Consider the following 27,331-nt stretch of genomic DNA (forward strand, 5'->3'; position numbering starts at 1 on the left):
TTGGAGTCCAAAACACCTGGAGGGAGGGCCGAAGTTGGCCCATGCCTGTCTCCTCTTCTTGCTCTGTTTCCAAATGCAACAGGCGTCTACAAGGTGTGTTTGGGATCTTCCCCCTGCTCCCTGCAGGTGACAGCTGTCAATCACAGGCTCTACAGGTGAGTTGCCAGCTGGGTGGGGCTTTGGGATGGAGGAGATGCAGGAGTGGCTTGTGGCATTGTGTTTGTGGGTTCTCCTGTACGAGAAGAAGCCGCCTCTTTTGCCACCTGCCCAATCTTGCAGCAGCCAAAGACGCTTGGAAATTGCTGCAGAGGAGGTGCCGGGCAGGGAAAACCGGCTTGCGAAAAAACCCTTTTATTTATTCCCTGCCTCTGTCTAAGCCTTGCAAAAAAGGGAAATCCTAATACACTTCCATCCTCTTTATTGATCCTGCAATCCCTCCTTTTTCTTTACAGGCACCCGATCCTCCTATCCGAAGAATTTGATGCAAGGTAAGCGATGATTTCGGAAGCAAGACTTTATTTTATCCCAACGGGAAGATTGATAGGATTTTCCCCTTATCCTTAATTAAAGGGATTTCCCCTTTAACCCATATACTCTTTTATTAAAGGGACTCTAGAAATTGATTTTTCTTCTCTCCTAATATATAGTTCCTAAGATTGTGCCTTGCAGGTAAGACACTTGATCTCCATTGGAAACAGGAGGAAAAATAATGTCTTTTCTTCTCACCATCTTATCCTTTTTTTCCATATTCTATATATGTGATGTATAGAATCTGGATCTTCTACCAGCCCATAAAATCCCTTTGATTTTTCCTATTTTCCCCCCCAGATTTTATACATGTGATGTATAGAATCTGAATCTTCTACCATCCCATAAAAAGGAGACAAACTCCTCTGATTTTTCCTATTTTTCCCCAGATTTCATACACGTGATGTATAGAATCTGGATCTTCTATCAGCCCATAAAAAAGAGACAAACTCCTCTGATTTTTCCTATTTTTTCCCAGATTTTATACATGTGATGTATAGAATCTGGATCTTCTACCAGCCCATAAAAAAAAAGAGACAAACTCCTCTGATTTTTCCTATTTTTTCCAGATTTTATACATGTGATGTATAGAATCTGGATCTTCTACCAGCCCATAAAAAAAGAGACAAACTCCTCTGATTTTTCCTATTTTTTCCAGATTTTATACATGTGATGTATAGAATCTGGATCTTCTACCAGCCCATAAAAAAAGAGACAAACTCCTCTGATTTTTCCTATTTTTTTTTCCAGATTTTATACATGTGATGTATAGAATCTGGATCTTCTACCAGCCCATAAAAAAGAGACAAACTCCTCTGATTTTTCCTAATTTTTTTCCAGATTTTATACATGTGATGTATAGAATCTGGATCTTCTACCAGGCCATAAAAAAAGAGACAAACTCCTCTGATTTTTCCTATTTTTTCCAGATTTTATACATGTGATGTATAGAATCTGGATCTTCTACCAGCCCATAAAAAAAGAGACAAACTCCTCTGATTTTTCCTATTTTTTTCCAGATTTTATACATGTGATGTATAGAATCTGGATCTTCTACCAGCCCATAAAAAAGAGACAAACTCCTCTGATTTTTCCTATTTTTTCCAGATTTTATACATGTGATGTATAGAATCTGGATCTTCTACCAGCCCATAAAAAAAGAGACAAACTCCTCTGATTTTTCCTATTTTTTTCCAGATTTTATACATGTGATGTATAGAATCTGGATCTTCTACCAGCCCATAAAAAAAGAGACAAACTCCTCTGATTTTTCCTATTTTTTTCCAGATTTTATACATGTGATGTATAGAATCTGGATCTTCTACCAGCCCATAAAAAAGAGACAAACTCCTCTGATTTTTCCTATTTTTTCCAGATTTTATACATGTGATGTATAGAATCTGGATCTTCTACCAGCCCATAAAAAAAGAGACAAACTCCTCTGATTTTTCCTATTTTTTTCCAGATTTTATACATGTGATGTATAGAATCTGGATCTTCTACCAGCCCATAAAAAAAGAGACAAACTCCTCTGATTTTTCCTATTTTTTCCCAGATTTTATACATGTGATGTATAGAAACTGGATCTTCTACTAGCCCATAGAAAGTAGACAATTCCCTTGATTTTTCCTAATTTTTGAATGCATTGAGTCTGGGGAGAAATTAGAGTGAGATACCCTCTGAATTTTTTTTACTGCTTTAGCTGCTACGGTAGTATTATTACTGGGTTGTTGTGTGTTTTCCAGGCTGTATGGCCGTGTTCCAGAAGCATTCTCTCCTGATGTTTTGCCCACATCTATGGCAGGCATATTTCAAGCAATGTCTCTGTTCCCAGTTGTAGCATTGGGCTCCCATTCATAACCATTTGGTTCAGTTGTTTTCTCAGTCCTTTTGGAACTTTCTCTCAAAACATTTCTCACCAACAAAACCACAGTTGTTGTTTTTGTGTTGCCGAAGGCTTTCATGGCTGGAATCACAGGGTTATTGTGTGTTTTTTGGGCTATATGGCCATGTTCCAGAAGTATTATCTCCTGACTTTTCACCCACATCTATGGCAGGCATCCTCAAAGGTTGGGAGGTTGTGAGGCAACCTCAGTTTGGACTTCAGTTGAATACGATTTGCACCTCAGTGGAGGTGGATGCATGCTGCTGTTCGGACTTCAATGGAATACGTTCGCTTTAGACCTCAGTTAAGGTGGATGCATTTTGCTGTTCGGACTTCAATGGAATTAAGTTTTCTTTAGACCTCACTGGAGGTAGATGCATGTTGCTGTTCAGACTTCAATGGAATAAGTTTTCTTTAGACCTCACTGGAGGTGGATGCATGTTGCTGTTTGGACTTCAATTGAATAAGTTTGCTTTAGACCTCACTGGAGGTGGATCCATGTTGTGTTTGGACTTCAATGGAATACGTTTGCTTTAGACCTCAGTGGAGGTGGATGCATGTTGCTGTTCGGACTGCAATGGAATAAGTTCGCTTTAGACTTCACTGGAGGTGGATGCATGTTGCTGTTTGGACTTCAATGGAATAAGTTCCCTTTAGAGCTCAGTGGAAGTAGATGCATGTTGCTGTTCAGACGTCAATGGAATAAGTTTGCTTTAGACCTCAGTGGAAGTAGATGCATGTTGCTGTTCACACTTCAATGGAATAAGTTTGCTTTAGACCTCAGTGGAAGTAGATGCATGTTGCTGTTCAGACTTCAATGGAATAAGTTCGCTTTAGACCTCAGTGGAAGTAGATGCATGTTGCTGTTCAGACTTCAATGGAATAAGTTCGCTTTAGACCTCAGTGGAAGTAGATGCATGTTGCTGTTCACACTTCAATGGAATAAGTTCCCTTTAGATCTCAGTGGAAGTAGATGCATGTTGCTGTTCAGACGTCAATGGAATAAGTTTGCTTTAGACCTCAGTGGAAGTAGATGCATGTTGCTGTTCACACTTCAATGGAATAAGTTCCCTTTAGACCTCAGTGGAGGTGGATGCATGTTGCTGTTCAGACTTCAATGGAATAAATTCCCTTTAGACCTCAGTGGAAGTAGATGCATGTTGCTGTTCAGACTTCAATGGAATAAGTTCCCTTTAGATCTCAGTGGAGGTGGATGCATGTTGCTGTTCAGACTTCAATGGAATAAGTTCCCTTTAGACCTCAGTGGAGGTGGATGCATGTTGCTGTTTGGACTTCAATGGAATAAGTTCGCTTTAGACTTCACTGGAGGTGGATGCATGTTGCTGTTCAGACTTCAATGGAATACGTTCACTTTAGACCTCAGTGGAGGTGGATGCATTTATGCTTATAGACTTCAGTGAGTACAAAACACATAAAAGCTACATCCTATCTGTAACTAAGAAATGTGCCTGTATGGTGAATTAATACAGGATGTTTATGAGCAAACAAGATGTGTTATTTTGGGGTTGCTGTGAGTCTTCCAAGCTGTATGGCAATATTCCAGAAATATTCTCTCCTGACGTTTCGCCCACATCTATGGCAGGCATTCGCAGAGGTTGTGAGGTTGTGAGGCAACCTCTGACTCGGATGCCTGCCATAGATGTGGACGAAACATCAGGAGAGAATGCTTCTGGAACATGACCATACAGCCTGGAAAACACACAACAACTGTTGTTGTTGTTTTTTTCCCCTAATCTCCATTTGTAGATCTTGGACTGGATGGCTTTTGGGGTGTCTTCCAACTCTGTGATTCTATGATATTTGATGAAAATTCCCTTCTCTTTAAGTTCTTCTTCTTACTTCAATTATTGTCTTCCATTTCTAGTTGTATTAACACCAGTTGCTATGGAAGAGGCTGTAGTGTATAGCATAAGGATTGTTTTTAGTGTTTCTATGCATTTATTGTTTTTAAGGAACACATTGTCGCACCTCAGGCTAGCTTCACCTTGCTAAATGCACCAGGCAGCACACAGGATATTATCTTTTGTAGTTTATTGGAAGTAAAAAGAAAAGATAGCTCTTAAAAGGCAAAAGTTCAGTTCCAAAAGATAGTTACAAAACAAGGCTGTAAGAAATAACCCAAAGAAACAGTTGGCATGAAACAAAGAGGGAGCAAGCTTATATATAACAATATAACTCATTTATAATCTTATATTATCTGCTTTAACTGGATTATCTGGACTCCACACTTTTACCCTTTACCTTAACTACCACCAATTCCTCAATACTTTATTTCCATACTACCATACTTTGCCACAGCAACACGTGGCTGGGCATAGCTAGTGTTTCCACGGATTTGTTCTTACAGCCTTGTTTTTGTAACTATCTTTTGGAACTGAACTTTTACCTTTTATGAACTATCTTTTCCTTATTTCCTAATAAACTACAAAAGACTACATTCTGTGTGCAGCCTGGTGTCTTTAGCAAGGTGAAGCTAACCTGAGGTGCGACAGAACCCCCTTCAGCCTTGTTAAGAGACTTTGACTTGCCAATAAAAAAATCAATCTACCTGTTTGTAATTTACAAAATAATATATCAAAAACAGAATACCTGAGGCTGTTACAACCCTCTCTCTAGCCAGCTTTGCAGTTTTGCAATTTTGCAGCCCTACAATTTGGAAAGCTGCAAAGTTTACAGAGCTGTTCAAGCAGAACCACGCTGCTTTCCATGCCTAGAACATAGATGCCTTTCTTCCAAATGCATAGAGCATCCTTTGATAGACCCTCTGCGGCTGGCTCTGTCACATTCTGCAGTGAAACGTGTTGAAAGAGAGAAGGGGAGGGGGCTCTTCTCTTTGCCGCAGGCACCAATCTTCCCCCTTGTGCTTTGACATACAGACAGTATCCAATTGCAGCTCCAGTCCTAGAAAGGGGGAGACACTTTCCCCACTTTCCTGATAGAATCCTAGAGTTACCAGGGTTGAATGAAAAGTAATGCCTCCACCTTCGTCACTTGGGTTGGATGGGAATATTTTAATGAATCAAACTCAGAAATGATCCTTAGAATTGTCAGGGGATGATGGGGTGCAGAGTGGATTCCAAAATTCATCATCCCGGTCTCACCTCCTTCTCCAGACTGTATTCCCACGCGGAGAATCAGCACTGGTCAAACAAACACTCCAGCAGGCGAAGGGTCAGTTGTTTAACTTTATTTACATATCTATTTACAGTTTGCATTTCTCGGCTTCAGAGCATAGCATTCATAGTCCATCTTCAGAGAATGCTCAAGCCGAACACCAAACAGATAAGATACTCCCCTGCATTCCACAGACCAAGAAGGAAGTCCTGGTCAAACAAACTTGACCCCATTGGTCCTGTGATACGTCAATCATAGCAGGTTCCCATTAACTCCATAACTACTGAAATGCCTTGCCGAAAAACTAACACAGAAGGCATTTCTAACAACCCAGATTGATTTTAACATTTCACACAATTCACAATACCCTGACAAGAATGTGCTCTTTAGCTACCACTATTCACTTTTCCACATCATCACCAGACAACTGGATAAATTTCTGCCAACGATGAACAGGTTTCCTGAAGCTGTCACGGAAGAAATGGTTGATGGAGGCTCATGGCGTCAATGCTGGTGGTCTTTGCTTCTTCCAAAATACATTTGTCCACCTATCTTCTTCCCAAGAGATTTGCAGGATTATTCAAAGGCAACACTGATTGATTTGTTCTAGAAGTTGAGAGTGGTGTCTGTAGATGTCAATGCTCTCTGTGGATTGTCACCTTGGCTTGTGTGTACCCGTGAATCTATGAGGAAAGGTAGAAGACAGCAGGGGGGAAAAAAGGAAGATCCTATTCCAGATGGATAGACTCCATCAAGGAAGCTATAGCTATGAGTCTGCGAGAAAGAGGACACCAGAGATTGCAGTAACTGCAAAGACAATTGCATTGATTTCTCATCAAAGTCAAAATTCTACAACAAAGTCTTTTATCATAAATGAAACAAGAAATGCGAGATGTCCAAGCTGGGTTCGGGAAAGGAAGCTGCACTAGGGATCACATTGCAAACATAGGTTAGATCAGGGGTCCCCAAATTAAGGCCCATGGGCCGGATGCGGCCCTCCAAGGTCACTGACCTGGCCCCTGACCTAAGTCTACCTGGTCTTTGGAGGTCTCATTGCTTACTTATGGTCTTATGAGATCGTCTAGATGGTCTTTGAAAGTCTCTTTGCTTAGCTACGGCCTTATGAGACCATCTAGATGGCTTTTGGAGGTCACTTTCCTTACCTATGGTCCTCTGAGACCATCCAGATGGCCTTTGAGGGTCCCTTTCCTTACCTATGATTTTATGAGATTGTCTAGATGGCCTTTGAGGTCCCTTTCCTTATATATGGTCTTCTGATGGCCTGATGAGATCATCTAGATGGTCTTTGAGGGTCCCTTTCCTTACCTATGGTCTTATGAGATTGTCTAGATGGCCTTTGGAGGCCCTTTTCCTTGCCTATGGTCTTATGAAACCATCTAGGTGGTCTTTCAGGTCCCTTTCCTTATATATGGTCTTCTGATGGCCTGATGAGATCATCTAGATGGCCTTTGAGGGTCCCTTTCCTTACCTATGATCTTATGAGACCATCTAGATGGTCTTTGGAGGTCTCTTTGCTTACCTATGGTCTTATGAGATCGTCTAGATCAGGGGTCCCCAAACTAAGGCCCCTGGGCTGGATGTGGCCCTCCAAGGTCACCTACCTGGCTTCTGTCCTAAACTTTAGACTAAGGGTTGACCTAAGTCTGAAACGACTTGAAGGTCCACAACAACAACAATCCTAAGTTTGGACTATTTCATCATAGTCCAGCCACCCAATAGTCTGAGGGACTGTGAATCGGCCCTCCACTTAAAAAGTTTGAGGACCCCTGGGTTAGATAGTGAAGCGTGCCAAATATTTTCAAAATAAAATCAACCTGTGTTTTACAGATCGTAGAAAAACCTTTGATTGTGCAAATCATGACAAAGTATGTGTTGTGACTCAGCTGGGATCTAGGATTGACTCTGATGAGGAAACAGGAGTTCAGGTTCAGAATCTCCCCGAAAGGCCTGTAACTTTAGAAGATGAGGAACAAAGAGTGCAAGTTCAGTTTCCCACAGATAGGGTTGGTGTTGTTGACTCTGAAATTACTGAAGCCAGCCAGGTGGACACTGAATCGGAAAAGGAGGACGGGAGGATGGAATGTTCTCAGCCTGATAATGAGCCTCAGCAAAATAATGAGCAAGCTGACCTTGATGAGATGGGCTCTTTAGATCGAGCTGACCGCTTGGAATTGAGGGTAGGCATAGTACTAGAATTGCAAACAGGCGGGGAGAGCCACAAGGACAAAGGAATGCTTTCATGTTTTGCAAAGAGTGTCAAAAGGAGACGTTTGGGGAAAAGCTGTTCTCAAAGCAACTTTCTTTCACCGGAAAAACAAGTTCTTGTTTTCCTGCCGTGTCTTGGATTATCTTGCAGTCTCTGTGTCCATGTTCCTTGGATTTTTCCATGCTTTCTTTGGACCTTGTTTATTCCTTGTGAATTCCTGATTTGTATTTCAAGATTATATTTTGTAACTGACTTTTGAGAATTCACTTTTGCTTTTTGAAGAACTTTTTTTCTATCCAGTTTTAATACACGGACTTAAACCTGCTGTATAGTTTGTGTGTCAGAGCAAGGTGAATCAGGATTGAGGTGCGACAGTATGGATATAACTCTTAAACAAATTGATGGACTCAATCATGGAAGGCATGGCTGCCATGAGTCTTCAAGACTGTTGAGGATACTTGGAGGACGGTGCCTCATTCCTAGGGTTGACATAAGGTCAAGTTGACTTGAAGGCACTTGGTAGCCAAATTATTTCCCTTCAGTGAGACATGATGTTCCTATTGAAACATAAATACACTGTCTAGGTCCACCCACAGAATTCAGACTTGGATTACAGCATTTACATACATTTTAATACATATTAAACCTGCTGATCCACCTGCTGATTTTATAGACAGGAACTTCAGTCCACCCACACTGCCATGATGCCAACTTCAGGCTGTCTCTGAATGAATCCTTTATATACTTTCCGGACCTTTGAATTGCCAAGGCATCCCATTTGGAAGGGTTTTTTTTTAGCAAGCAGGGTCTATAATGTCAGCGTGAAGGTCAGGGTGCGTGCTGTGTGAGTTTCTTCAAGCTCCATCAATCATCTGCACACCAGCACCCTGATGAATTGGTTGCAATCGTCTGCCTCACCAATTCCTCTTCAATGTTAGACTCTAAGACATGTGTAGTCTGAAGTCCAAACATTCATTCAATATCTACAAACATATTTACAAAGCATAGCAAAAGGCATCGCTCTGAGCTGGCATTCTTCTATAGCCTCTTCGCTCGGCAAGCACAGCTCAACTCACAGAGATAAGAAGACACATTCCTCAGTCCAAAGGAAGTTCCCGACCCCCAAAGCCGGAAATTATGCCTGATAGGTGATAGCACAACAGGCTGTCAGTCAAAACTAGCCTGCTGTTAACTGTTTCATTACTGAAACACACACTCTTGCAAAACAGCAGAAACACTTGATTTACATTTCATACACATACAACCATAATCCAACGTATAACTGAGGAGTATAACTTAGGGTGCATATACACTGTAGAACTAATGTAGTTTGATACCACTTGACCTGTCCTGGTTCAATGCTATAGAGTCTTGGGAGTTGTCATTTTTCAAGGTTTTTAGCCTTCTCTGCCCAAACTACAGCTGCTATAATGGTATCCAGAGTCATCAGTAGAAGAAGCAAGGTTTTGAATAGCTCTGATGCTGGACCCAGAGAATTCAGATTCAGGTGGCAACACAATATTCTATGTCAGGGTGTAGTGCTGAAGGGGATTAATATTTCATCTCCCATGGTTTTCCCTGGAGAAATCACAAGTTTGAATCCCCCTTGCTCAGCCATATAAACCCAATGAGACCCTGGGCAAGTCACACCTAGGAAAACACATGGTAGATTCACCTTTGGAATGCCATGACTCAGGAATGAGACAGAAAACAACAGGTAGTTATGCACCTGATTATGTCGGCTACAGTCTGCAACGAGCGATGCCAAAGAAAACTGGTTGCACTGGAAGTCTCATTGGGATCAGGAAAAATGTCACACATAGCTTGGAAAATGACGACTTGGAAGGAGACTCAATTCTGAACACAAGGAGTCCTCTGGAAGGGGAGGTTTGCTTGGAATGAAAATTTGATGGGGTTTAGGCCTCTGTTCCCATGGAAAATCTAATTTTTATTTATTTATTTATTTCCAGTATTTATATTCCACCCTAAATTTCCTACTTGATAGATGCAACTATCTTTCGGGTTGCTTAGGTCAACAGCAAGCTGGGCTATTTTTAATGGTCGGGCGCTCAATCCGACCCGGGCTGGCTTCGAACTCATGACCTCTCGGTCAGTAGTGATTTATTGCAGCTGGCTACTAACCAGCTGCGCCACAGCCCGGCCCAAAAGTGCCCGAACTGTTGATGCTCCGACTTTATTTCTCCGAAAATAAGACCGGGTCTTATATTAATTTTTGCTCCAAAAGATACATTAGGGCGTACTTTATTTTTTCACATACAACAATCTACATTTATTCATTTCTTTTTCCCATTAAGTCAGTGGTTCTCAACCTGTGGGTCTCCAGATGTTTTGGCCTTCAACAGCTGGTAAACTGGCCGGGATTTCTGGGAGTTGTTGGCCAAAACACCTGGGGACCCACGGGTTGAGAACCACGGCTTTAACTCTACCATTAAATCAAGCATTAATTGAAGACGTATAATACAGGAGTGGTAACAAAAATGACAGTTAATAATGATGATCCACACAAAAGGGATGAAAAATTGCAGGCACCAAAATTCAGAAAATATGTCTTGATTTCACATGAATGCATTAAGTACATCCATTACAAACACGACATATTGAATTGGGGAGATCCATACTAGACACAACCACGTCTGTTCATTATCAAGTGCCCACATTATTCATGCGCTGTCATTGCTCCAATGGGTTGTTCAGCAATAGATCTCGAGTTAATCTGTTTACATCTCACCCACTTGGGTATTTAAAATATTTAATCATAATTTATATTATTTATTTTAAATATTAAGTAATGTTAATAATATTATTTTATATATGTAATTATATATTATTATTGTTTTATAATTCAACTAGCTGTGCCCGGCCATGCGTTGCTGTGGCGAAGGACGGTGGTATGGGAAATTGAGGAATTGGTGGTAGTTAAGGTCAAGGCTAAAGGTTTTCTCCTGACATTAAGTCCATTATAAATGGGTTATATAGCTGTGTGGAAGGGCCTTGAATCTACACTGCCATATAATCCAGTTAAAATCAGATAATCTGTATTTTATAGGCAGTGTGGAAAAGGCCTGAGGCCTAACTCTTCCTGTCCTCTGGGCTGAGTGGGTTGCTAGGAGACCAAGTGGGCGGAGCTTAGCCTTCTAACTGGCAGCAATTGGATAAAAACAATTATTTCCTCTCCCTCTAATTAGGACTTTATTTTTCTTTTCTTTTTGTTGTATGAACGTAGAGGCATGGATGAGGGGTTGTGCTGCCAAGTTTAGTGTTTCTGGGATGTGTAGTTTTGTTGTTTTGTCCTAGGCCGAAATTTCATTACCCTTTTATATATATATAGATATGTCTCATGTGTTGCAGTGGATGCACTACTGGTAAATGCATCCTTATGGCTAATTTTAACCGGAGCATCCTGAAAAATCAAGCTAGGGCTTATTTTCCGGTTAGGTCTCATTTTTAGGGAAATAGGGTATTGTCACCTCTTCACATCGGTATTGTATTTATCAAGGGCTGAACAGGAGCAGGGTGGAGATGTTTTGGAATGAAGAGAGACATCAGGCATGTCTGCTGGAAATTGGGAAATCTAAAATGTTTTTTCGATCCATTTTGGTGTGGCAGAGTTTCTCAATCACACAGAGAATGCAAATAGACACGTAGAAAACCAATATTGGATTTATAGCAGCTTTATTAAATATAGGATTGAGGTGGAATATATCATTCGTGCACGCATTTATTCCTTCTCATGCATACTGACCACAAAAATCCTCTCTTTTCAGAGTTGATCAAGCTCAAGGGGAAAAGGGACAACTTAAGGCAGATGACAAGACACTGCAGCTGACAAACCTGGTCATACCTGCAAGGTGAATTTTTTAAATATATATTTTTATTGAAGTTTTACCTTATAAGATAGAGTAAATTAACATCAAAAGAATGAGAACATTTGATTGTATAGAAAGTAGGAAAACTGTGATTTAAAAAGGATCAAAATGGGAGAGAGAGAGAAAAAAACCAAAAACCAAAAACAAAGCTAAAGTGTCCATATTTATATAAAAAATAATAAATTTGAACAAGTGAATTTTTAAAAGGGTTTTTCTTTTGTTGGTGACCCATCTGCCCAATTCTTAATTTGTCACTCTCCGTTTTGCTCCAACCAAGTGTATTATATCTCACAAATTGTTCTGTTCTTAAGACGGATCTGTTCATCCAACAATTGTTCTGTTTTTTAAAGATGAATCAATCCATTGTCTATCATGTCAGACTAGACAGAGAAGCCATTGAATTCCACAAGCATGTGGACAATTTCAACACAAAGGAGGAAACCATGAAAATGAACACAATCTGGCTACTAGTATTAAAAAAACCACTAAAATTAGAACAGTAAATGGAGAACGGCACTCTGAAAACAGAGGAATTCCAGACGTGAATCAATTGGGGGCAGCTGTTGCCTCCAAGCACGGGATTCCTCCAGGCATGAAGAAGTCAGGACATGAAGTTTACAAGTCCATTGATGCTAATTAAGGTGATTGATTACAACATTCACACTTGTCTCCAACCAGAGCCGGTCCAACAATGAGGCGAATTAAGCGGTCGCTTGGGGCGCAAAACATTTGGGGGCGCAGTTGAGACTGCCTTTTCTGTTGATTTCTTGTAAAACATGATGTTTTAGTGCTTAATTTGTAAAATCTTAATGGTTAATAGGCTTTTCCTTAATCTCTCCTTATTATCCAACATTTTCGCTTATCCAACGCTTTTATTTTTCAGTGATTGGTTTGGGGGGGGCACCAAAATTCTGTTCACCTACACTTGAAAATTACCTAGGGCCGGCTCTGCCTCCAACAGACAAGAGTTCTTTCTCCCACCCTGGATCTTCCACAGATATATAAACCTTCCTTGCTTAGTTTTTTCCCATATACCTCACAACCTCTGAGGATGCCTGCCACAGATGTGGGCGAAACGTCAGGAGAGAATGCTTCTGGAACATGGCCAGACAGCCCGGAAAACACACAACAACCCTGTTCAGTAACTCTTCTCATTCAGATGCGATGGTTAGATATTTAGTCTGATACTGAATCCAGAGATCTTGTTTGTGTTTCGTGTTGCCCTTCTAGAATATTTCTCTTCTCCCGGAAAACATGGCAGAGGCACCAGCCGGTTTTGGGAAGGTGGTTCTTTTCCACCAAGGAGCGCCAGGAGGACTCACCTACCGCATCCCAGCGTTGCTGTACCTGCCGTCTGAATCCGCTTTCCTGGCCTTTGCGGAAGAACGCTCCTCGCCCAGAGACGAAGATGCCAGGTTCCTGGTGATGCGGCGAGGGCAAAAGCAAGGAACGTCCGTCCAGGTAACCTCAGGGAAAGGAAGAGGCTGAGTGCTATTCTTCTTTTTTGCATTGTTTCGTTATGACGTCTTCGGAACGCTGGTGTAGAAGTTGGCCTTATACCTAGTGTGAAGACCTAAGAACGGCTAAATCTTTTTATCCCACCGCTGCCACCAATTTATCAAGATGTTTAATTAACGAGTGAGGCTCCTTCAGGCTAGGGGGAATCTAATTATTACTGCCACCAAATTGTGAAGGGTCTAATTATTATGACTGCCACCAATTTGGGAAGATGCAACCACCAATCGCTTCAGGGAGACCTTTTACTTTTACTTTTTCCTTCTTTTTATTCACTCTAGATGGTAACGTACTTGGTTCAGAATATATATACTGTATATGACAGAGGCTTCGATGTTGGGAAAACAAGAACAAGTTTATTCAGGCACAGAGCTTTGTGGTTACAGTATTGTTTCTCACGTAGAGGCTTTCTTATTAACAGTTGCAATTTCAGAATAAGATGAATCAACTCTCTAAAATATTACTTCTTTTACTTAAGGTGGTTAAACCGTATTCCTCTTCCACTTTTATACCACAGTCAACCCTGTGATAAGCTATCACAGACTCTCTGTAACCTACCAGGATACAGATTATGCCAAATAAGTCACCAAACTTATTTTAAACTGACTCAAAATGACCAATTGAGTCTCCCTTGATCCCTTCAACCAGGATCAATCTTCCCTGTGCCTCATCAGAGCACAGACTGACCCTCTTTTTTTAAACTCTGCATTTCTTCAGCAAAACGGCAGTTGGCTCCGCCCACTTCTCCATGGCAACCAGCCTCTGAATGCTGAGATGCAGCAACTGTAATAGTTACCCTTTTAAAACACAAACCCACAATTAAACATAACATATGTATACTAAAAATTCGTACTTCATTACACCTAGGTTTGACATCTGCAGTAAGTAACCAAGATGGATGGAAGCAGAGCTTGGAAAAGTTACCGTACATTACAATCTGGTTCCTGGCCTGTCTGTGGAAAAGTGTAGAAATATTTGGTGCCTATAGCAGAGTGTAGCGTAGCCAGATTCCATAACATATAGGATGTCATTGGTTTCCCATGAAAATTAAGAATACAATTTCATAATGAAAGTAATGTTCAAGTCTTTGAATTAGTTTTTGTCCTGCTCTGCTTTGTCAATTAACTACAACAAAATGGCCAAGAACAATTCTAGTCATCTTACTCTGTTGGTTGTACAAGATGTACCTGTTCTTGAATCACAGAATATCTTGAAACACTAATCTAGGCTTTCAAAACCTTCTGGTGTGACTACTGTAATGTGTTGTACACGGGACTGCCCTTTGAAGTTTCATCTAATGCATCATGCTGGTGTAGTTACTTCACTACAAATCACATATTACAGTATTGGAGGCTTTTTAGTTTAACAAAAAGGGACTTATTCAGCACATGGCTGGGTTTTATAAAATGAGTTTATGGTACAGTGTTCCCTCACTTATTGCAGGGGTTACGGACCACCCACAATAAGTGAAAATCCGCGAAGTAGGGACACTATATTTATTTTAATATTTATACATTATTTTTGTAGTTAAACAGTATTTTAAGTCTTTATCAACCAATCGTGTGTTGATAAATCGCCTCCTTCTCCACTTGTTGCCGCTTGGGCACCTTTTCTCTCCCTTCAGCTTCTCCTTCCTCCCTTCCTTAGGCTGTAAATTGTAATTTTTTAATGATTTCTAATCTTCTTTTAGATTTCATTGAAAAACGGCGAAACAGCGAATCTGCGAAAAGTGAACCGCGAAGTAGTGAGGGAACGCTGTATTTATCTTATCTTAATCTTCAGGGTAAATTTGTCAGGGTAAAAAAAAATTGTTGGCCTGATTTATTTGATGAGACAGGTCTCACCTTCTTCTCACCACCAGTAAGACCACTTAAGTATTGGCAAAGTGGCACTGACAAACGATACCTCAGTTGTAAATTATCTGCTGATCCCAGAGGTACTATACGTTTATTTACAGACTATATACAATACTAAACACCATCACTGTCAGGACTCGTGTTCCGTGGCAAGGGCAAAGCATCAGTAAGCCGAGTCTGTTATCAGTGCAAGCAGGCACCTCCCAACATTCCACAGTTCATGACGATTCTGTCCACAGTAGAAACTGAAGTCTTGACCCATTGGCCCTGCAGGCAATCAATCAGGGCTGGCATGTAATTAACTCCTGAGCTGCTGGAAAGCTTGCCAGAACACATAGACACAATCCAAACAGCAACAATTGATCTAACATTTCACACTAATAACAACAAACACACTAATAAAATTAACATTTTGTAAAAAGCTTTGGGTACCTTTGTGGCTGAAGAACAGGGTAAACATTCTCTAAATAATGAAAATAATACATAGTAGGAAACGTGAGACAAAATACAGAGGTTGCCCTGCTTGGTAAGTTTTCAAAAAGACAAAACCTTACTTTTATTGTTAACATCTCAGATAAAAGTGTAGCAAGACAAAAGAAAGTTACCTAACTTTGGTATGAGTCCCAAATGCTGACTCTCATGTCGGTATGTAAGGCATCTTGAAGTAGAGAAGCCTCATAATACTTAGCCCGGGGCTGTGGCACAGACGGGAGAGCAAGCCAGTGCAATTAACTGCAATGAATCACTGACCAGGAGGTCATAAGTTCGAGGCCCGCTCGGAGCTATGTTGTTGTTTGTCTTTGTTCTATGTTAAAAGGCATTGAATGTTTGCCTAATATGTGTAATGTGATCTGCCCTGAGTCCCCTTCGGGGTGAGAAAGAAGGGCGGAATATAAATGCTGTAAATAAATAAATAGAGATCACCTAAGATTTGGCTGAGACAACTTAACCATTTTTGTGTGTGCCCTGATGTATTTTATGTGTGATTTAAAAAAAAAACAACACTTTGCACATGGTAAGAGGATGACATTTGAGAAAACCCTTTGCAACAGTTCAGTGCTGTGGAATGCCTATATGTGAATTATATTTATTTATTTATTCATTCATTCATTCATTCATTTATTTACTGCATTTATATACCGCTTTTCTCACCCCTGGGGGGACTCAAAGAGGTTTACAACATTATAATGGCAAAATTCAGTGTCAACCATACATGTGAAAACATAACAAACAGATCAAATCATAAACAATAAAATGAACAACATCAGGTGTACTTATTAAACAATTCAAAAACAACAAAAACAGAAATTTAAATAGATTAATCAAACATTTAGGACATGTTTACTACTGGTAATAGATTTAATATTAGTAAACAGTTAAAACATTAAATGTAAAAAGGCAGTTTGCGACAAGCCAACGAATATGTTGATTTGGTAACAAAACCTGTTTCTGATTCATAAAGTCTAGTATCTAGTGATGCAATGTCTGAGAAATATTATATACAATTTGAGATATGCTAATGACACTCATTTCCACATCCAAATGTTCTTATCTCTCTGACCTTAACTAGAATCAGGTTGATGAGGTTGACACATTGATATTGAAGTCAGATAAGTTACAGTAGTGGTAGAAAGTTTCATAACACATTGGAATCCTGGGGTTTCCTGCGATGATTAAGAATATCATTTCATCACAGGAGTTTCCAAATTTCAGAGTTGGTTTTCATCCAGTAGCAAGAACAATTCTAGTCGCCTCATTCTATCTATTGCAAAAGAACTGTCTCTTCTTGAACCACAGAATATCTTGAAATGCTGGTCTAGGAAAGGGCATGTGTCGACAGCTAATTGGCTGACCCAGCCAGGAGCCAGAATTCTGATTGGCTGCTGTCTCTAGCTTGGTGCTGAGACAAATGGTTTTAATTGCCACTTGCACCTCCAAGGAGAGCAGCTGACTGAAAATGGTCAGGGAGGTAATGGCTGCCATACTCTCCGAAGCCTGATTATTTATAAGGCAAATGAGACATATTTAAAGACTGTTTAAAGGGACTGTTTATTCCCTATATTCTCTGTGTGAATTTAGAAAGACTGCTATATCTATTGTTGCCCTGTTTGATCTTTTGAACTGACATAAAGATACTGATAAGATAGTAAAGATAATGTGAGTAGATCAATAGGTACCGCTCCGGCGGGACGGTAACGATGTTCCATGCAGTCATGCTGGCCACATGACCTTGGAGATGTCTACGGACAATGCCGGCTCTTCAGCTTAGAAATGGAGACGAGCACTGTGAAGAACTAATAAAGCCTAAGGCTCCTTCAGGCAGGGGGAAATCTTCTTATCCCACTGCTTCCACCAATTGTAAAGAGCTAATTACGACTGCCACCAATTGTAAGGAAGCAACCACCAAAGACTCAGGGAGGAGACCTTTTACTTTTTTTTCTTTTTCTTCTTATTCACTTAAGATGGTAGCGTAACTTGGTTTATAATATATGCAACAGAGGCTTCGATGCTGGAAAAACAAGAACAAGTTTATTCAGGTACAGAGCTTAGTGGTTACAATATTGTTTTGCACTTAGAGGTATTTTATTTAACGGTTACAATACTAGAATGAGATGAGTCAGACTTTCTAAAGTGTCACTTCTTTCTCTGCTACTTTAAAACTGCAGTCACCCCTGTGATATACGATCACAGATTCTCTGTTCCTTCCCAGGATACAGACTACAGTAAATAAGTCACCAAACTTATTTTAAACTGACTCAAAATGACCAATTCAGTCCCCTTGATCCCCTCAACCTAGGATCAATCTTCCCTGTGCCTCATCAGAGCACAGACTGACTTTCTTTTTTAAACTCTGCACTTCTTCAACAAAACGGCAGTTGGCTCCACCTACTTCTCCATGGCAACCAGCCTCTGAGTGCTGAGATGCAGTAACTCTAATACTTACCCTTTTAAAACACAAACACACAATTAAACATAACATCTGCAAACCAAAAATTCGTACTTCATTACAAGCACCAACCCACAGAGTCGGACACGACTGGACTTAACGTCAGGGTAAACCTTTACCTCTACCTTAAAAATACTGTTACTTGTTACACAAGCCTGATTGACACTTTATTATACTGTAAAGTTTATCTTGATTCAGAAACTGTGGTAAAGCTTCTATTTATTTATTTCTACAACCTTCAACAATTAAAGTCCATGGTCACACAATAAAGCTGAATAAGAGTCATGATAGATTAAAGGGAATTTTTTTAAATACTTATGGAATTTGTCTCCTTAAAATACAGTACAAATTCCTTTTAATGGTGACATATTCCCTCATTACTTAGTCTTTGGATTACTGGGAAAGGAATGACAATGGTGCATTCTGAATACATGGATCATAGTTCCCATGTCATATTTGTCTGGCCAAGTTCTTTCCATAAAAGTGTTCCTATGGGATAATACAATTTCACTAATTTATTGTTTAAACCACAAAGCAATTTCCAGTTTGAAGGAATGCCATACAGTTGAGCAGTTGTAATAGAATGGAAAGCTGTTACCATACAGTTGAAAAGGGAAAAAATTGGAAGAGGAAAACAAGTAAATCCATGTTTTGTAGTTCAGTGATAGAAAATGAATGTTGCTAGTTCCTATCATCCTTGATTACTGGCCCTGGGAGGTGGAGTCCAGCAACCAATGGTGGATCAAAGGTTCCCTGTCTTAATGGTTGTGTTATGGTTAGCCAAGGTGACTGCTGGATACTATTTCATTGGGATGGTGATTTGACTCAGTGGTTAAGTCTCAGTTTCTAAGGTGCTGAGGCTGATTAGATGGAACGATTCAGCACCTTGAGGAATGCCTTTACAGATTGGATTCACCACTCCAATGGCATGGAAGCCACCAGCTATGTCTGGTTATATTATTGTTAACTAACCCAAGGCACGAAAATGCCGCAAGAAGGAGGTCTCTATTCTGCTTTCCCTGGGAAGCAAGTTCCAGAGCCCAGGAACACTCACCAAGAAGGTCTTCTCTCACGTTCCACCGGATGTGCCTGAATGGAGGTGGGACTGAGAGAAGAGCCTCTTTAGATAAGCTTAGAGTTTGGACCAATTTATTCAGGGAGATGCGGTCAGCCAATCAGCTTGGACCTTAGCCATATAGGGCTTTGTGGATCATAACTACATAGCAGTTTGAATTGTGCCTGGAAACAAACTGGCAGCCAGCAGAGATGTTGCAACAAGGGGGTTATGCGGTTGTCGCACCTCAGAATAGTTCACCTTGCTATAGACACTCAGTCAGACACAGAAGTCTTTTGAAGTTTTATTGAGCAAAAGCAAATATATAAATCAAAGCAGGCAGTTGAAAGGTTTTTCAAAGTTGCAGTAAAAGAGTCAATAAGAGTCCAATTAGTTCATAAGCCATAAAAATACATTAGTCCATAAACCATAGCATCTAATAAACCATAAGTCAAGGCAGTAGACAGTAGATCCCAAAAACAAAGGCCCAAAGGTGCAAAGATCCCGGAAACTTCTCTTAAGCATGAAACAAGAACATCCACACAGATAAGCGAGGATTTGCTTTGACGACGAGCTATCTGCAAACACACACTTTTAAAATTTATTTATTTATTTATTTCCAAAATTTATATCTCGCCCTTCTCACCCGAAGGGACTCAGGGCGGCGAGAAAGGCATTTCTTTTCCCAAAAGCACCCGAGAAAGGCATTTCTTTTCCCAAAAGTGGCCTCTTTCTTTCCCGCCAGCCTCTCACTCCTACAGACCTGAAATCCTCTCCATAACAAACGGTCAGCCCTAGATAATTCAAGGTCTTCGTTATCTTGCACCTGAACCGGGACTTGAAACCTCTCTTGCTCATTAATTCCCATGGGAATGTCATCCTGGCTGTTATCTATAGCTTCTGGGGTCAACAGTTCATTCTGCACAAACTGCAATTCTCGAGCCTCTGAATCAGCCTGTATTCCCATGCCATCTTCCTGCAGCCCATCTTCTGGCTCAACTGGCTCTTGTATCTGAAACCCAGAATCCCCTTCTTCATCCTCACTCTGGCTATACTGTGGCTGAGTCACAACAGCAGTCCCTGTAGCCAAACTCAGCAATGCGGTTGCAGATTTTTGGACCATCTGGTTTCCTCTAAGGCAGCCACAAACACAACATATTATAGTAGTCTAAACAGGATGTAACTAACATATGCACCACCATGGCCAGCCCGAGCATCTCAAGAATCAGGCACAATTGATTCACAAGATTTAAATGTTTGGAAAAAATACTGCAGAAACATGAGCCTCCAGATTCAATATGGATCCAGGAATATTGCCAAAACTGCAAACCTATGTCTTCAGGGGGAGTGAAACCCCATCTAGCACAGGATATATTTCTATTCCCTGATCTATCTTATTTATTATTTACAACATTTTTACCCCGCCTTTCTCACTCAAGGGGACTCAAGGCGGCTTACAATAATTGGCAAAATTCAATGCCCAAAAACCAAATCAATAGAATCATACAAAACAGTTAGATCAATTAATTACTTAGTAAAAATATTGTACAAAGCTTAAAAACATATAAAACATATAAATACTTAACTCCATTCATCTAGATACCTTGTACATAAGCCAATAACTGTCTTGTTGTTCGTGAGCAATGTTTTCTAAGGTCCAGCTGCAGGAAACTTTGCTCCCTTGCTTCTCCTTCTCTCCATCCCAGTTGCAATCCTGGGAAATAACTTGCATTGCTAATGTTGTTGGAAATGCAGAGTGAAGAGCGCCTCATAGTGGGCACTAGCAATACAGTTTGATAGTTTGATAGACCTGAAGAGTCATTCTCCCTCTTTCCTGTTTTCTCCATACTTTTAGGGATTTCTTTTCTCCTCATCTGATTTCCAGAAGTACGTTCTCAATCTGTTGTCGAAGGCTTTCATGGCCAGGATCACAGGGTTGTTGTATGCTTTCCAGGCTGTATGGCCATGTTCCAGAAGTATTCACTCCTGACGTTTCGCCCACATCTATGGCAGGCATCCTCAGAGGTTGTGAGGTTGTAGGCAACATCAGTTTGGACTTCAATTGAATAAGATTTGCATCAGACTTCAGTGGAGGTGGATGCATGTTGCTGCTCAGACTTCAGTGGAATAAGTTCGCTTTAGACCTCAGTGGAGGTGGATGCATGTATGTTTATAGACTTCAGTGAGTACAAGACTATGGACTATTAAGAATGATATCCTGTGTACTCAACACAGAAAAGCTAGATCCTAAACTTTGCTCACATCTATGGCAGGCATCCTCAGAGGTTGTGAGGTTGTGAGGCAACCTCAGTTTGGATTTCAATGGAATAAGATTTGCATCAGACCTCAGTGGAGGTGGATGCATGTTGCTGCTCAGACTTCAATGGAATAAGTTCGCTTTAGACCTCAGTGGAGGTAGATGCATGTATGCTTATAGCCTTCAGTGAGTACAAGACTATGGACTATTAAGAATGATACCCTGTGTACTCAACACAGAGAAGCTACACCCTAAACTTCAATAAGAAATGCGTCTGTATGGTAAATTAATACAGGATGTTTATGAGCAAACAAGATGTGCTATTTTTGGGTTGCTGTGAATTTCCCGGGCTATATAGCCATGTTCCAGAAGCATTTCACCCTGACATAGATGTGGGCGAAACGTCAAGAGACAATACTTCTGGAACATGACCATACAGTCCGGAAAACACACAACAACCACTTTCTCAACCTTCCGTGACATAGCTAGCTTGGATTAGGCCTTTGAGTAATTTTCCTATTTTAGAAGTGAGAACCTACAATAAAGTTTAGTTTCCTTTCTGCAAGGCATTGGTGTGTTTGCTCTTCAAATCAAGATCTCTAACTGCTTAACCACTGAATATGCATTCTGATAAATGTCATACAGAATAGATACCCTGTTTCCCCGAAAATAAGACAGCCCCAGGAAATAAGACCTAGTAAAGGTTTTGTTGAATTGCTAAATATAAGGCCTCCCCTGAATGTAAGACCTAGCAAAGTTTTTGTTTGGAAGCATGCCCGCCAAACTGAACACCAGAGCATGCAGGATCGGTAAATGTACGTACCATAGATTGTTGTACGTAGAAATAATGGTAGTAACAAGAAATTCTTGATAAGATTCACAGTTTGTTTGGTTATGCTGGTTTGTGATGACAACTACTGTACAGTATATAATAAATGTACATTTTTTTGTTCAACAATAAATGTGAATTCTTCTTTATGGAAAAATAAGACATCCCCTGAAAATAAGACCTAGCGCATCTTTGGGAGCAAAAAATTATATAAGACACTGTATTATTTTCGGGGAAACACTGTATGTGTCTACAAAAAGACGATGCTAGTGGTTAACTGTGCAACCCTCTTTTTGTTCTAGTGGGGTCCGCAGGAATCTCTGATGACGGCCACATTGCCAGGCCACCGCACTATGAACCCTTGCCCACTGTACGAGAGGAGCAGCCGGACCGTGTTCCTCTTCTTTATCTGTGTCCAGACCGAAGTGACGGAGCAGCAGCAGCTCAGAAGAGGGAAAAACGCCGCCAGGCTGTGTTACGTCTCGAGCCGAGATGGAGGCCGGACATGGAGCCAGACCACGGACCTGACCGAAAAGGCCATTACGGATAACCTGAGGAGATGGGCCACTTTCGCCGTTGGGCCGGGCCATGGCCTCCAGTTGAGCTCGGGCCGATTGGTGGTCCCGGCATACGCTTATTATATCCACCGGCGTTGCTTTGGGCATCCGCTCACCGTCTGGACAAAACCCCATTCTTTCATGTTCTACAGTGATGATGGTGGGAGGAACTGGTCCCAGGGCCGGCTCCTCAGGGCCGTGCGGACATCGGAATGCCAGGTTGCTGAACTGACCGGCCAGGATAATCGCCCCGTGTTGTACTGTAATGCCCGGAGTCCCGACAGGTACCGGGCAGAGGCCTTCAGTGCAGATCATGGAGAGTTCTTTGATGAATCCTTTTTCTCTGAGGAGTTGTGTGAACCTCCCAATGGATGCCAGGGCAGCGTCATGAGCTTTTCGCCCATGGCAGAGCTAGGCGTCCATCCCTCCTCAGCTTCCTATGAGAACACAAAGCAATGGCTGATCTTCTCCCACCCCACAAACAAGCGCCATCGCCTGGACCTGGGCATCTACTTGAACATGTCCCCCATGGAGAAGGGCTCCTGGAAAGGCCCTTGGGTGCTGAACAAAGGGCCCAGCGGCTATTCGGACCTGGCCGTGTGCAAGGAGAGGAAGTCTCTGCTCTTTGGTTGCTTGTTTGAGTGTGGAGCAGCTAATTCTTATGAAGAAATTGCCTTCAAGCTCTTCACTGATGCTGAGCTTTTGAGGGAAGGGCGATTCTGAGCTGAGTCTCCTCAGAGTTGCAAGTCATCATTATCATCATCATCATTATCATCATCACCATCACCATCATCATTATCATCATCATCACCATCACCATCATCATTATCATCACCATCATCATCACCATCACCATCATCATCACCATCACCATCATCATCATTATCATCATCATCATCATTATCATCATCATCATCATCATTATCATCATCACCATCACCATAGGGGTCACTTGTGGCCAAGTATGATCGTCTTCCAAGGGTAGAGTGCAGGTGCCCCCAAATTGAACACAAAGATATTTCAAAGACCCCAAGGACCATCCAGTCCAGTCCCATTGTGTCAAGTACACACAATTGAAGCACTCCCTTAGCAGATGGCCACCCAGCCTTTGCTTAAAAACCTTCAGAGAAAGAGATCCCTATCAGCACAAACCACTGATGAACAATTACCATCATGAATTGTTTCCTAATGTTTGTTTGGGATCTCTTTTCCTGCAATTTGAATCCATTTCTGCATTGTATCTTAGTTTCTGGAGCACCAGAAAACAAGCCTTGCTCCCTTCTCAATATGACAACCTCTCAAAGACTTAAACGAGGCTTTCATGTCCCCCCTCATTCATCTCATCTCCGACCTAAACAAATAAATAATAATAAGAATAAGAATAAGAATAATAATAATACTTGAACTTCAAAGATTCTGGCAGAAACCAGTACAGGTGGTCCCGGTGGTGATTGGCACATTGGGTGCCGTGCCAAAAGATCTCATCCGGCATTTGGAAACAATAGACATTGACAAAATTATGATCTGCCAACTGCAAAAGGCCACCCTACTGGGATCTGTGCGCATCATCCGAAAATACATCACACAGTCCTAGACACTTGGGAAGTGTTCGACTTGTGATTTTGTGATACGAAATCCAGCATGTCTATCTTGTTTGCTGTGACATAATAAAATAATACTTTATTCTTATATCCCGCCCCATCCCCGCAAGGGGACTCAGAGCAGCTTACAAAGGGACCATGCTCAAACAATATAAAAATACAACAGTAAAAACAAATCCAAACACAGCAATAAATACATCCAAAAAAAAAAGCATACAACAACAACAATTTAAAAACAATTAAAACATGTTCAATGCCCTGTAGCAGTATAGTTGGTGCTTCAAATCCAGTGCACTAAGCTGCGCTTCATAGGGATTCAAAGTTTCCAGACTTTTTATTATTTTGGTTGCCCTTCTCTTCCACTGGTCTATATCATGCTTGCTTTGTGGTGCCCAGAACTGGACACAGAAGCACCTATGTTTTTGCATTCATGTTTTTTCAAAGATGGGGAATGCCTATTTTCCTCTTTATTACTTATCAACCAAGTGACCAGTGATAAAGCAAAGGCATTACAAAAACAGGGAACATTTTTTGGTCCAGCGGCTCGACTATGGGCTATGCCAGTGGAGATCAAATTGGATGAGACCAGCCCATTCTATCATTTATGCAATCTGTTATACTTTTAACCAACTTCTTCTGGAATTCCCTTTTCTTCACAACCACTACAAATATATTGACTCTGTCCAGTTATCAATCTGCCAAAGCAACCACATTTACACACTTTCCTTTACACACATTCTTCCCATTTCTCACACTATGTGGGCCGGGCTAGCACAGTGGGTTAAACTGCCAGGCTATAGAAGATCCTGCCGAACGGAAGATTGGCAGTTCAAGCCTGGGTCGGGGTGAGCTCCCGCCATCAGCTCAACTTCTGCTCACCTAGCAGTTCGAAAACAACAATGTAAGTAGATAAATAGGTACCACTTTGGCGGGGAGGTAAAAGGTGTCCTGAAAACATGCCGGCAAAATCTGACAAGAAAAGGCGTTCATGGACGAAAGGCTCCTCGGCGTGGGAAATGAAACAACAGCACGTCTCCATGGCCAAGTCGAGCTCAGCCGGATGCTAAGATGAAAAGAGGAAAGCCTGGCTTCTGTTTATGTACTGTCTGTCTTTGTTATTGATTGTATAACGGCATTGAATGTTTGCCATATATGTACCTGTAATCCGCTCTGAATCTCCTTGGGGAGATAGAGCGGAATATAAATAAAGTATATTATTATTATTATTATTATTATTATTATTATTATTATTATTATTATTATTACATCTCTCTCTTACACACACAGCCACGTGCATTGCTTTTAAAAATATATTTTTCAATAAAATATTTTTAAAACAGTCCAATCAAAGCAGGTAGAAAAAGACAAAAAGGAAAGAAGGCTAAAGACCTTGCAAAATGACACGACCCAGGACCCCCCCCCCCCCATACATACATTTAATATGTGGATGTTCAAGTCCCATTAGTTATGCATAATTAAACTGGAAATAACACTTTCAAACCAGGAACAGAACATTTTTCAAAATTTGTTACATAATAGTGATATTGAAGTACACATTGCAAACCTCATTCAAGGTTTCTCTGTAATTTTATGACACTTCTTTACCATTGCAAACTATAAAGAGTATGATTTTTTTTAATCTGAATTATGAGATGTATACATTTTGAAGGCACAACGTCATATATGTATGTGCACACATTCAAGTTTCCAAGCAAAGGAAGGAAGAAAAGAGAAAAAGGCCCCTGTATAAAATCCACATTGAACTAGATTATATGGCAGTGTGGACTCAGATAATCCAGTTCAAAACAGATACAGTAGAGTCTCACTTATCCAACACTCGCTTATCCAACGTTCTGGATTATCCAACGCATTTTTGTAGTCAATGCAATACAATATTGGTAAATAAAAAAACAATACAATATTTAAAAACATTTACTACAAAAACATTTGACTACCAAAAGGCAGACTGCATTGGATAATACAGAACATTGGATAAGTGAAGCTTGGATAAGTGAGACTCTACTGTATATGTTTCAGAATATAATGACAGACCCAGTTCGGACCTGAGATGCACCTAAATGTATATTTATATGTGTATTTATGAATGTTTTAATGTAATTTAATCTTAAATTGAATTGAAATGTGATTGTAATTGATTATACCGTATATACTTGAGTATAAGCCGACCTGAATATAAGCCGAGGCACCTAATTTTACCACAAAAAACCTGGGAAAACATTGACTCCAGTACAAGCCGAGGGTGGTAAATTTCAGAAATAAAAATAGATACCAACAAAAATAGATGCCTCAATTACATTAATTGAGGCATTGGTAGGTTCAAGGTTTTTGAATATTTACATAAAGCTCAAATTTAAGATAAGACTGTGCAACTCTGATCAAATCATTATACTCATCTTCAATGTAAATGTGCTTATGTATCCTTTTAATAATAATAGAGTAAAATACTACATGTAATAATAAATAGAGTAAAATAATAAATGCAATAAAAATAAGATTAGAGTGAAATAATAAATGTATTATTAATAATAATAAAAATAGAGTGAAATAAATGTAATAGTAGCAACAATAATAGAGAAAAATAATAAATGTAATAATACCAATAATAATAGAGAAAAATAATAAATGTACCAAATGGAGAGCAAGCCAGCTGCAACCAGCTGCAATGAATCACTCTGACCAGGAGGTCATGAGTTCGAGGCCCGCTCAGAGCCTATGTTTGTCTTGTCTTTGTTGTATGTTAAAAGGCATTGAATGTTTGCCTATATGTGTAATGTGATCCGCCCTGAGTCCCCTTTGGGGTGAGAAGGGCGGAATATAAATGCTGTAAATATATATACAGTAGAGTTTCACTTATCCAACACTCGCTTATCCAACGTTCTGGATTATCCAACGCATGTTTGTAGTCAACGTTTTCAATACATCGCGATATTTTGGTGCTAAATTCATAAATACAGTAATTGCTACATAGCATTACTGCATATTGAACTACTTTTTCTGTCAAACTTATTGTATAACATGATGTTTTGGTGCTT

The 27,331-nt window shown here is 40.4% G+C and overlaps 1 protein-coding gene across 2 annotated transcripts; it reads left to right on the forward strand.

The window, feature by feature from the left end:
- Positions 1 to 25,504, forward strand: LOC100557978 (sialidase-3). Of its 2 annotated transcripts, XM_062974435.1 has the most exons (5): positions 1 to 155; positions 453 to 488; positions 11,561 to 11,644; positions 12,893 to 13,123; positions 22,423 to 25,504. In XM_062974435.1, the coding sequence occupies exons 4-5, from the start codon at positions 12,917 to 12,919 to the stop codon at positions 23,398 to 23,400; spliced, it is 1,185 nt and encodes a 394-aa protein (XP_062830505.1). In that variant the 5' UTR covers positions 1 to 155; positions 453 to 488; positions 11,561 to 11,644; positions 12,893 to 12,916; the 3' UTR covers positions 23,401 to 25,504. The 2 variants fall into 2 exon arrangements, with proteins under 2 accessions (XP_062830505.1, XP_062830504.1); XM_062974434.1 differs by lacking the exon at positions 1 to 155 and having other exon boundaries at positions 210 to 488.
- Positions 25,505 to 27,331: the final 1,827 nt, after the last annotated feature.

This window comes from Anolis carolinensis, chromosome 3 (genome assembly GCF_035594765.1).
Source record: "Anolis carolinensis isolate JA03-04 chromosome 3, rAnoCar3.1.pri, whole genome shotgun sequence".
Taxonomy (NCBI): Eukaryota; Metazoa; Chordata; class Lepidosauria; order Squamata; family Dactyloidae; genus Anolis; species Anolis carolinensis.

Excerpts from the sequence above, each read along its gene's own strand:
- LOC100557978 (XM_062974435.1), top strand. The coding sequence starts at position 12,917 with ATGGCAGAGGCACCAGCCGGTTTTGGGAAGGTGGTTCTTTTCCACCAA. Across the intron at positions 13,124-22,422 it reads AGCAAGGAACGTCCGTCCAG|TGGGGTCCGCAGGAATCTCT; the intron begins GTAACCTCAGGG and ends TTTTTGTTCTAG.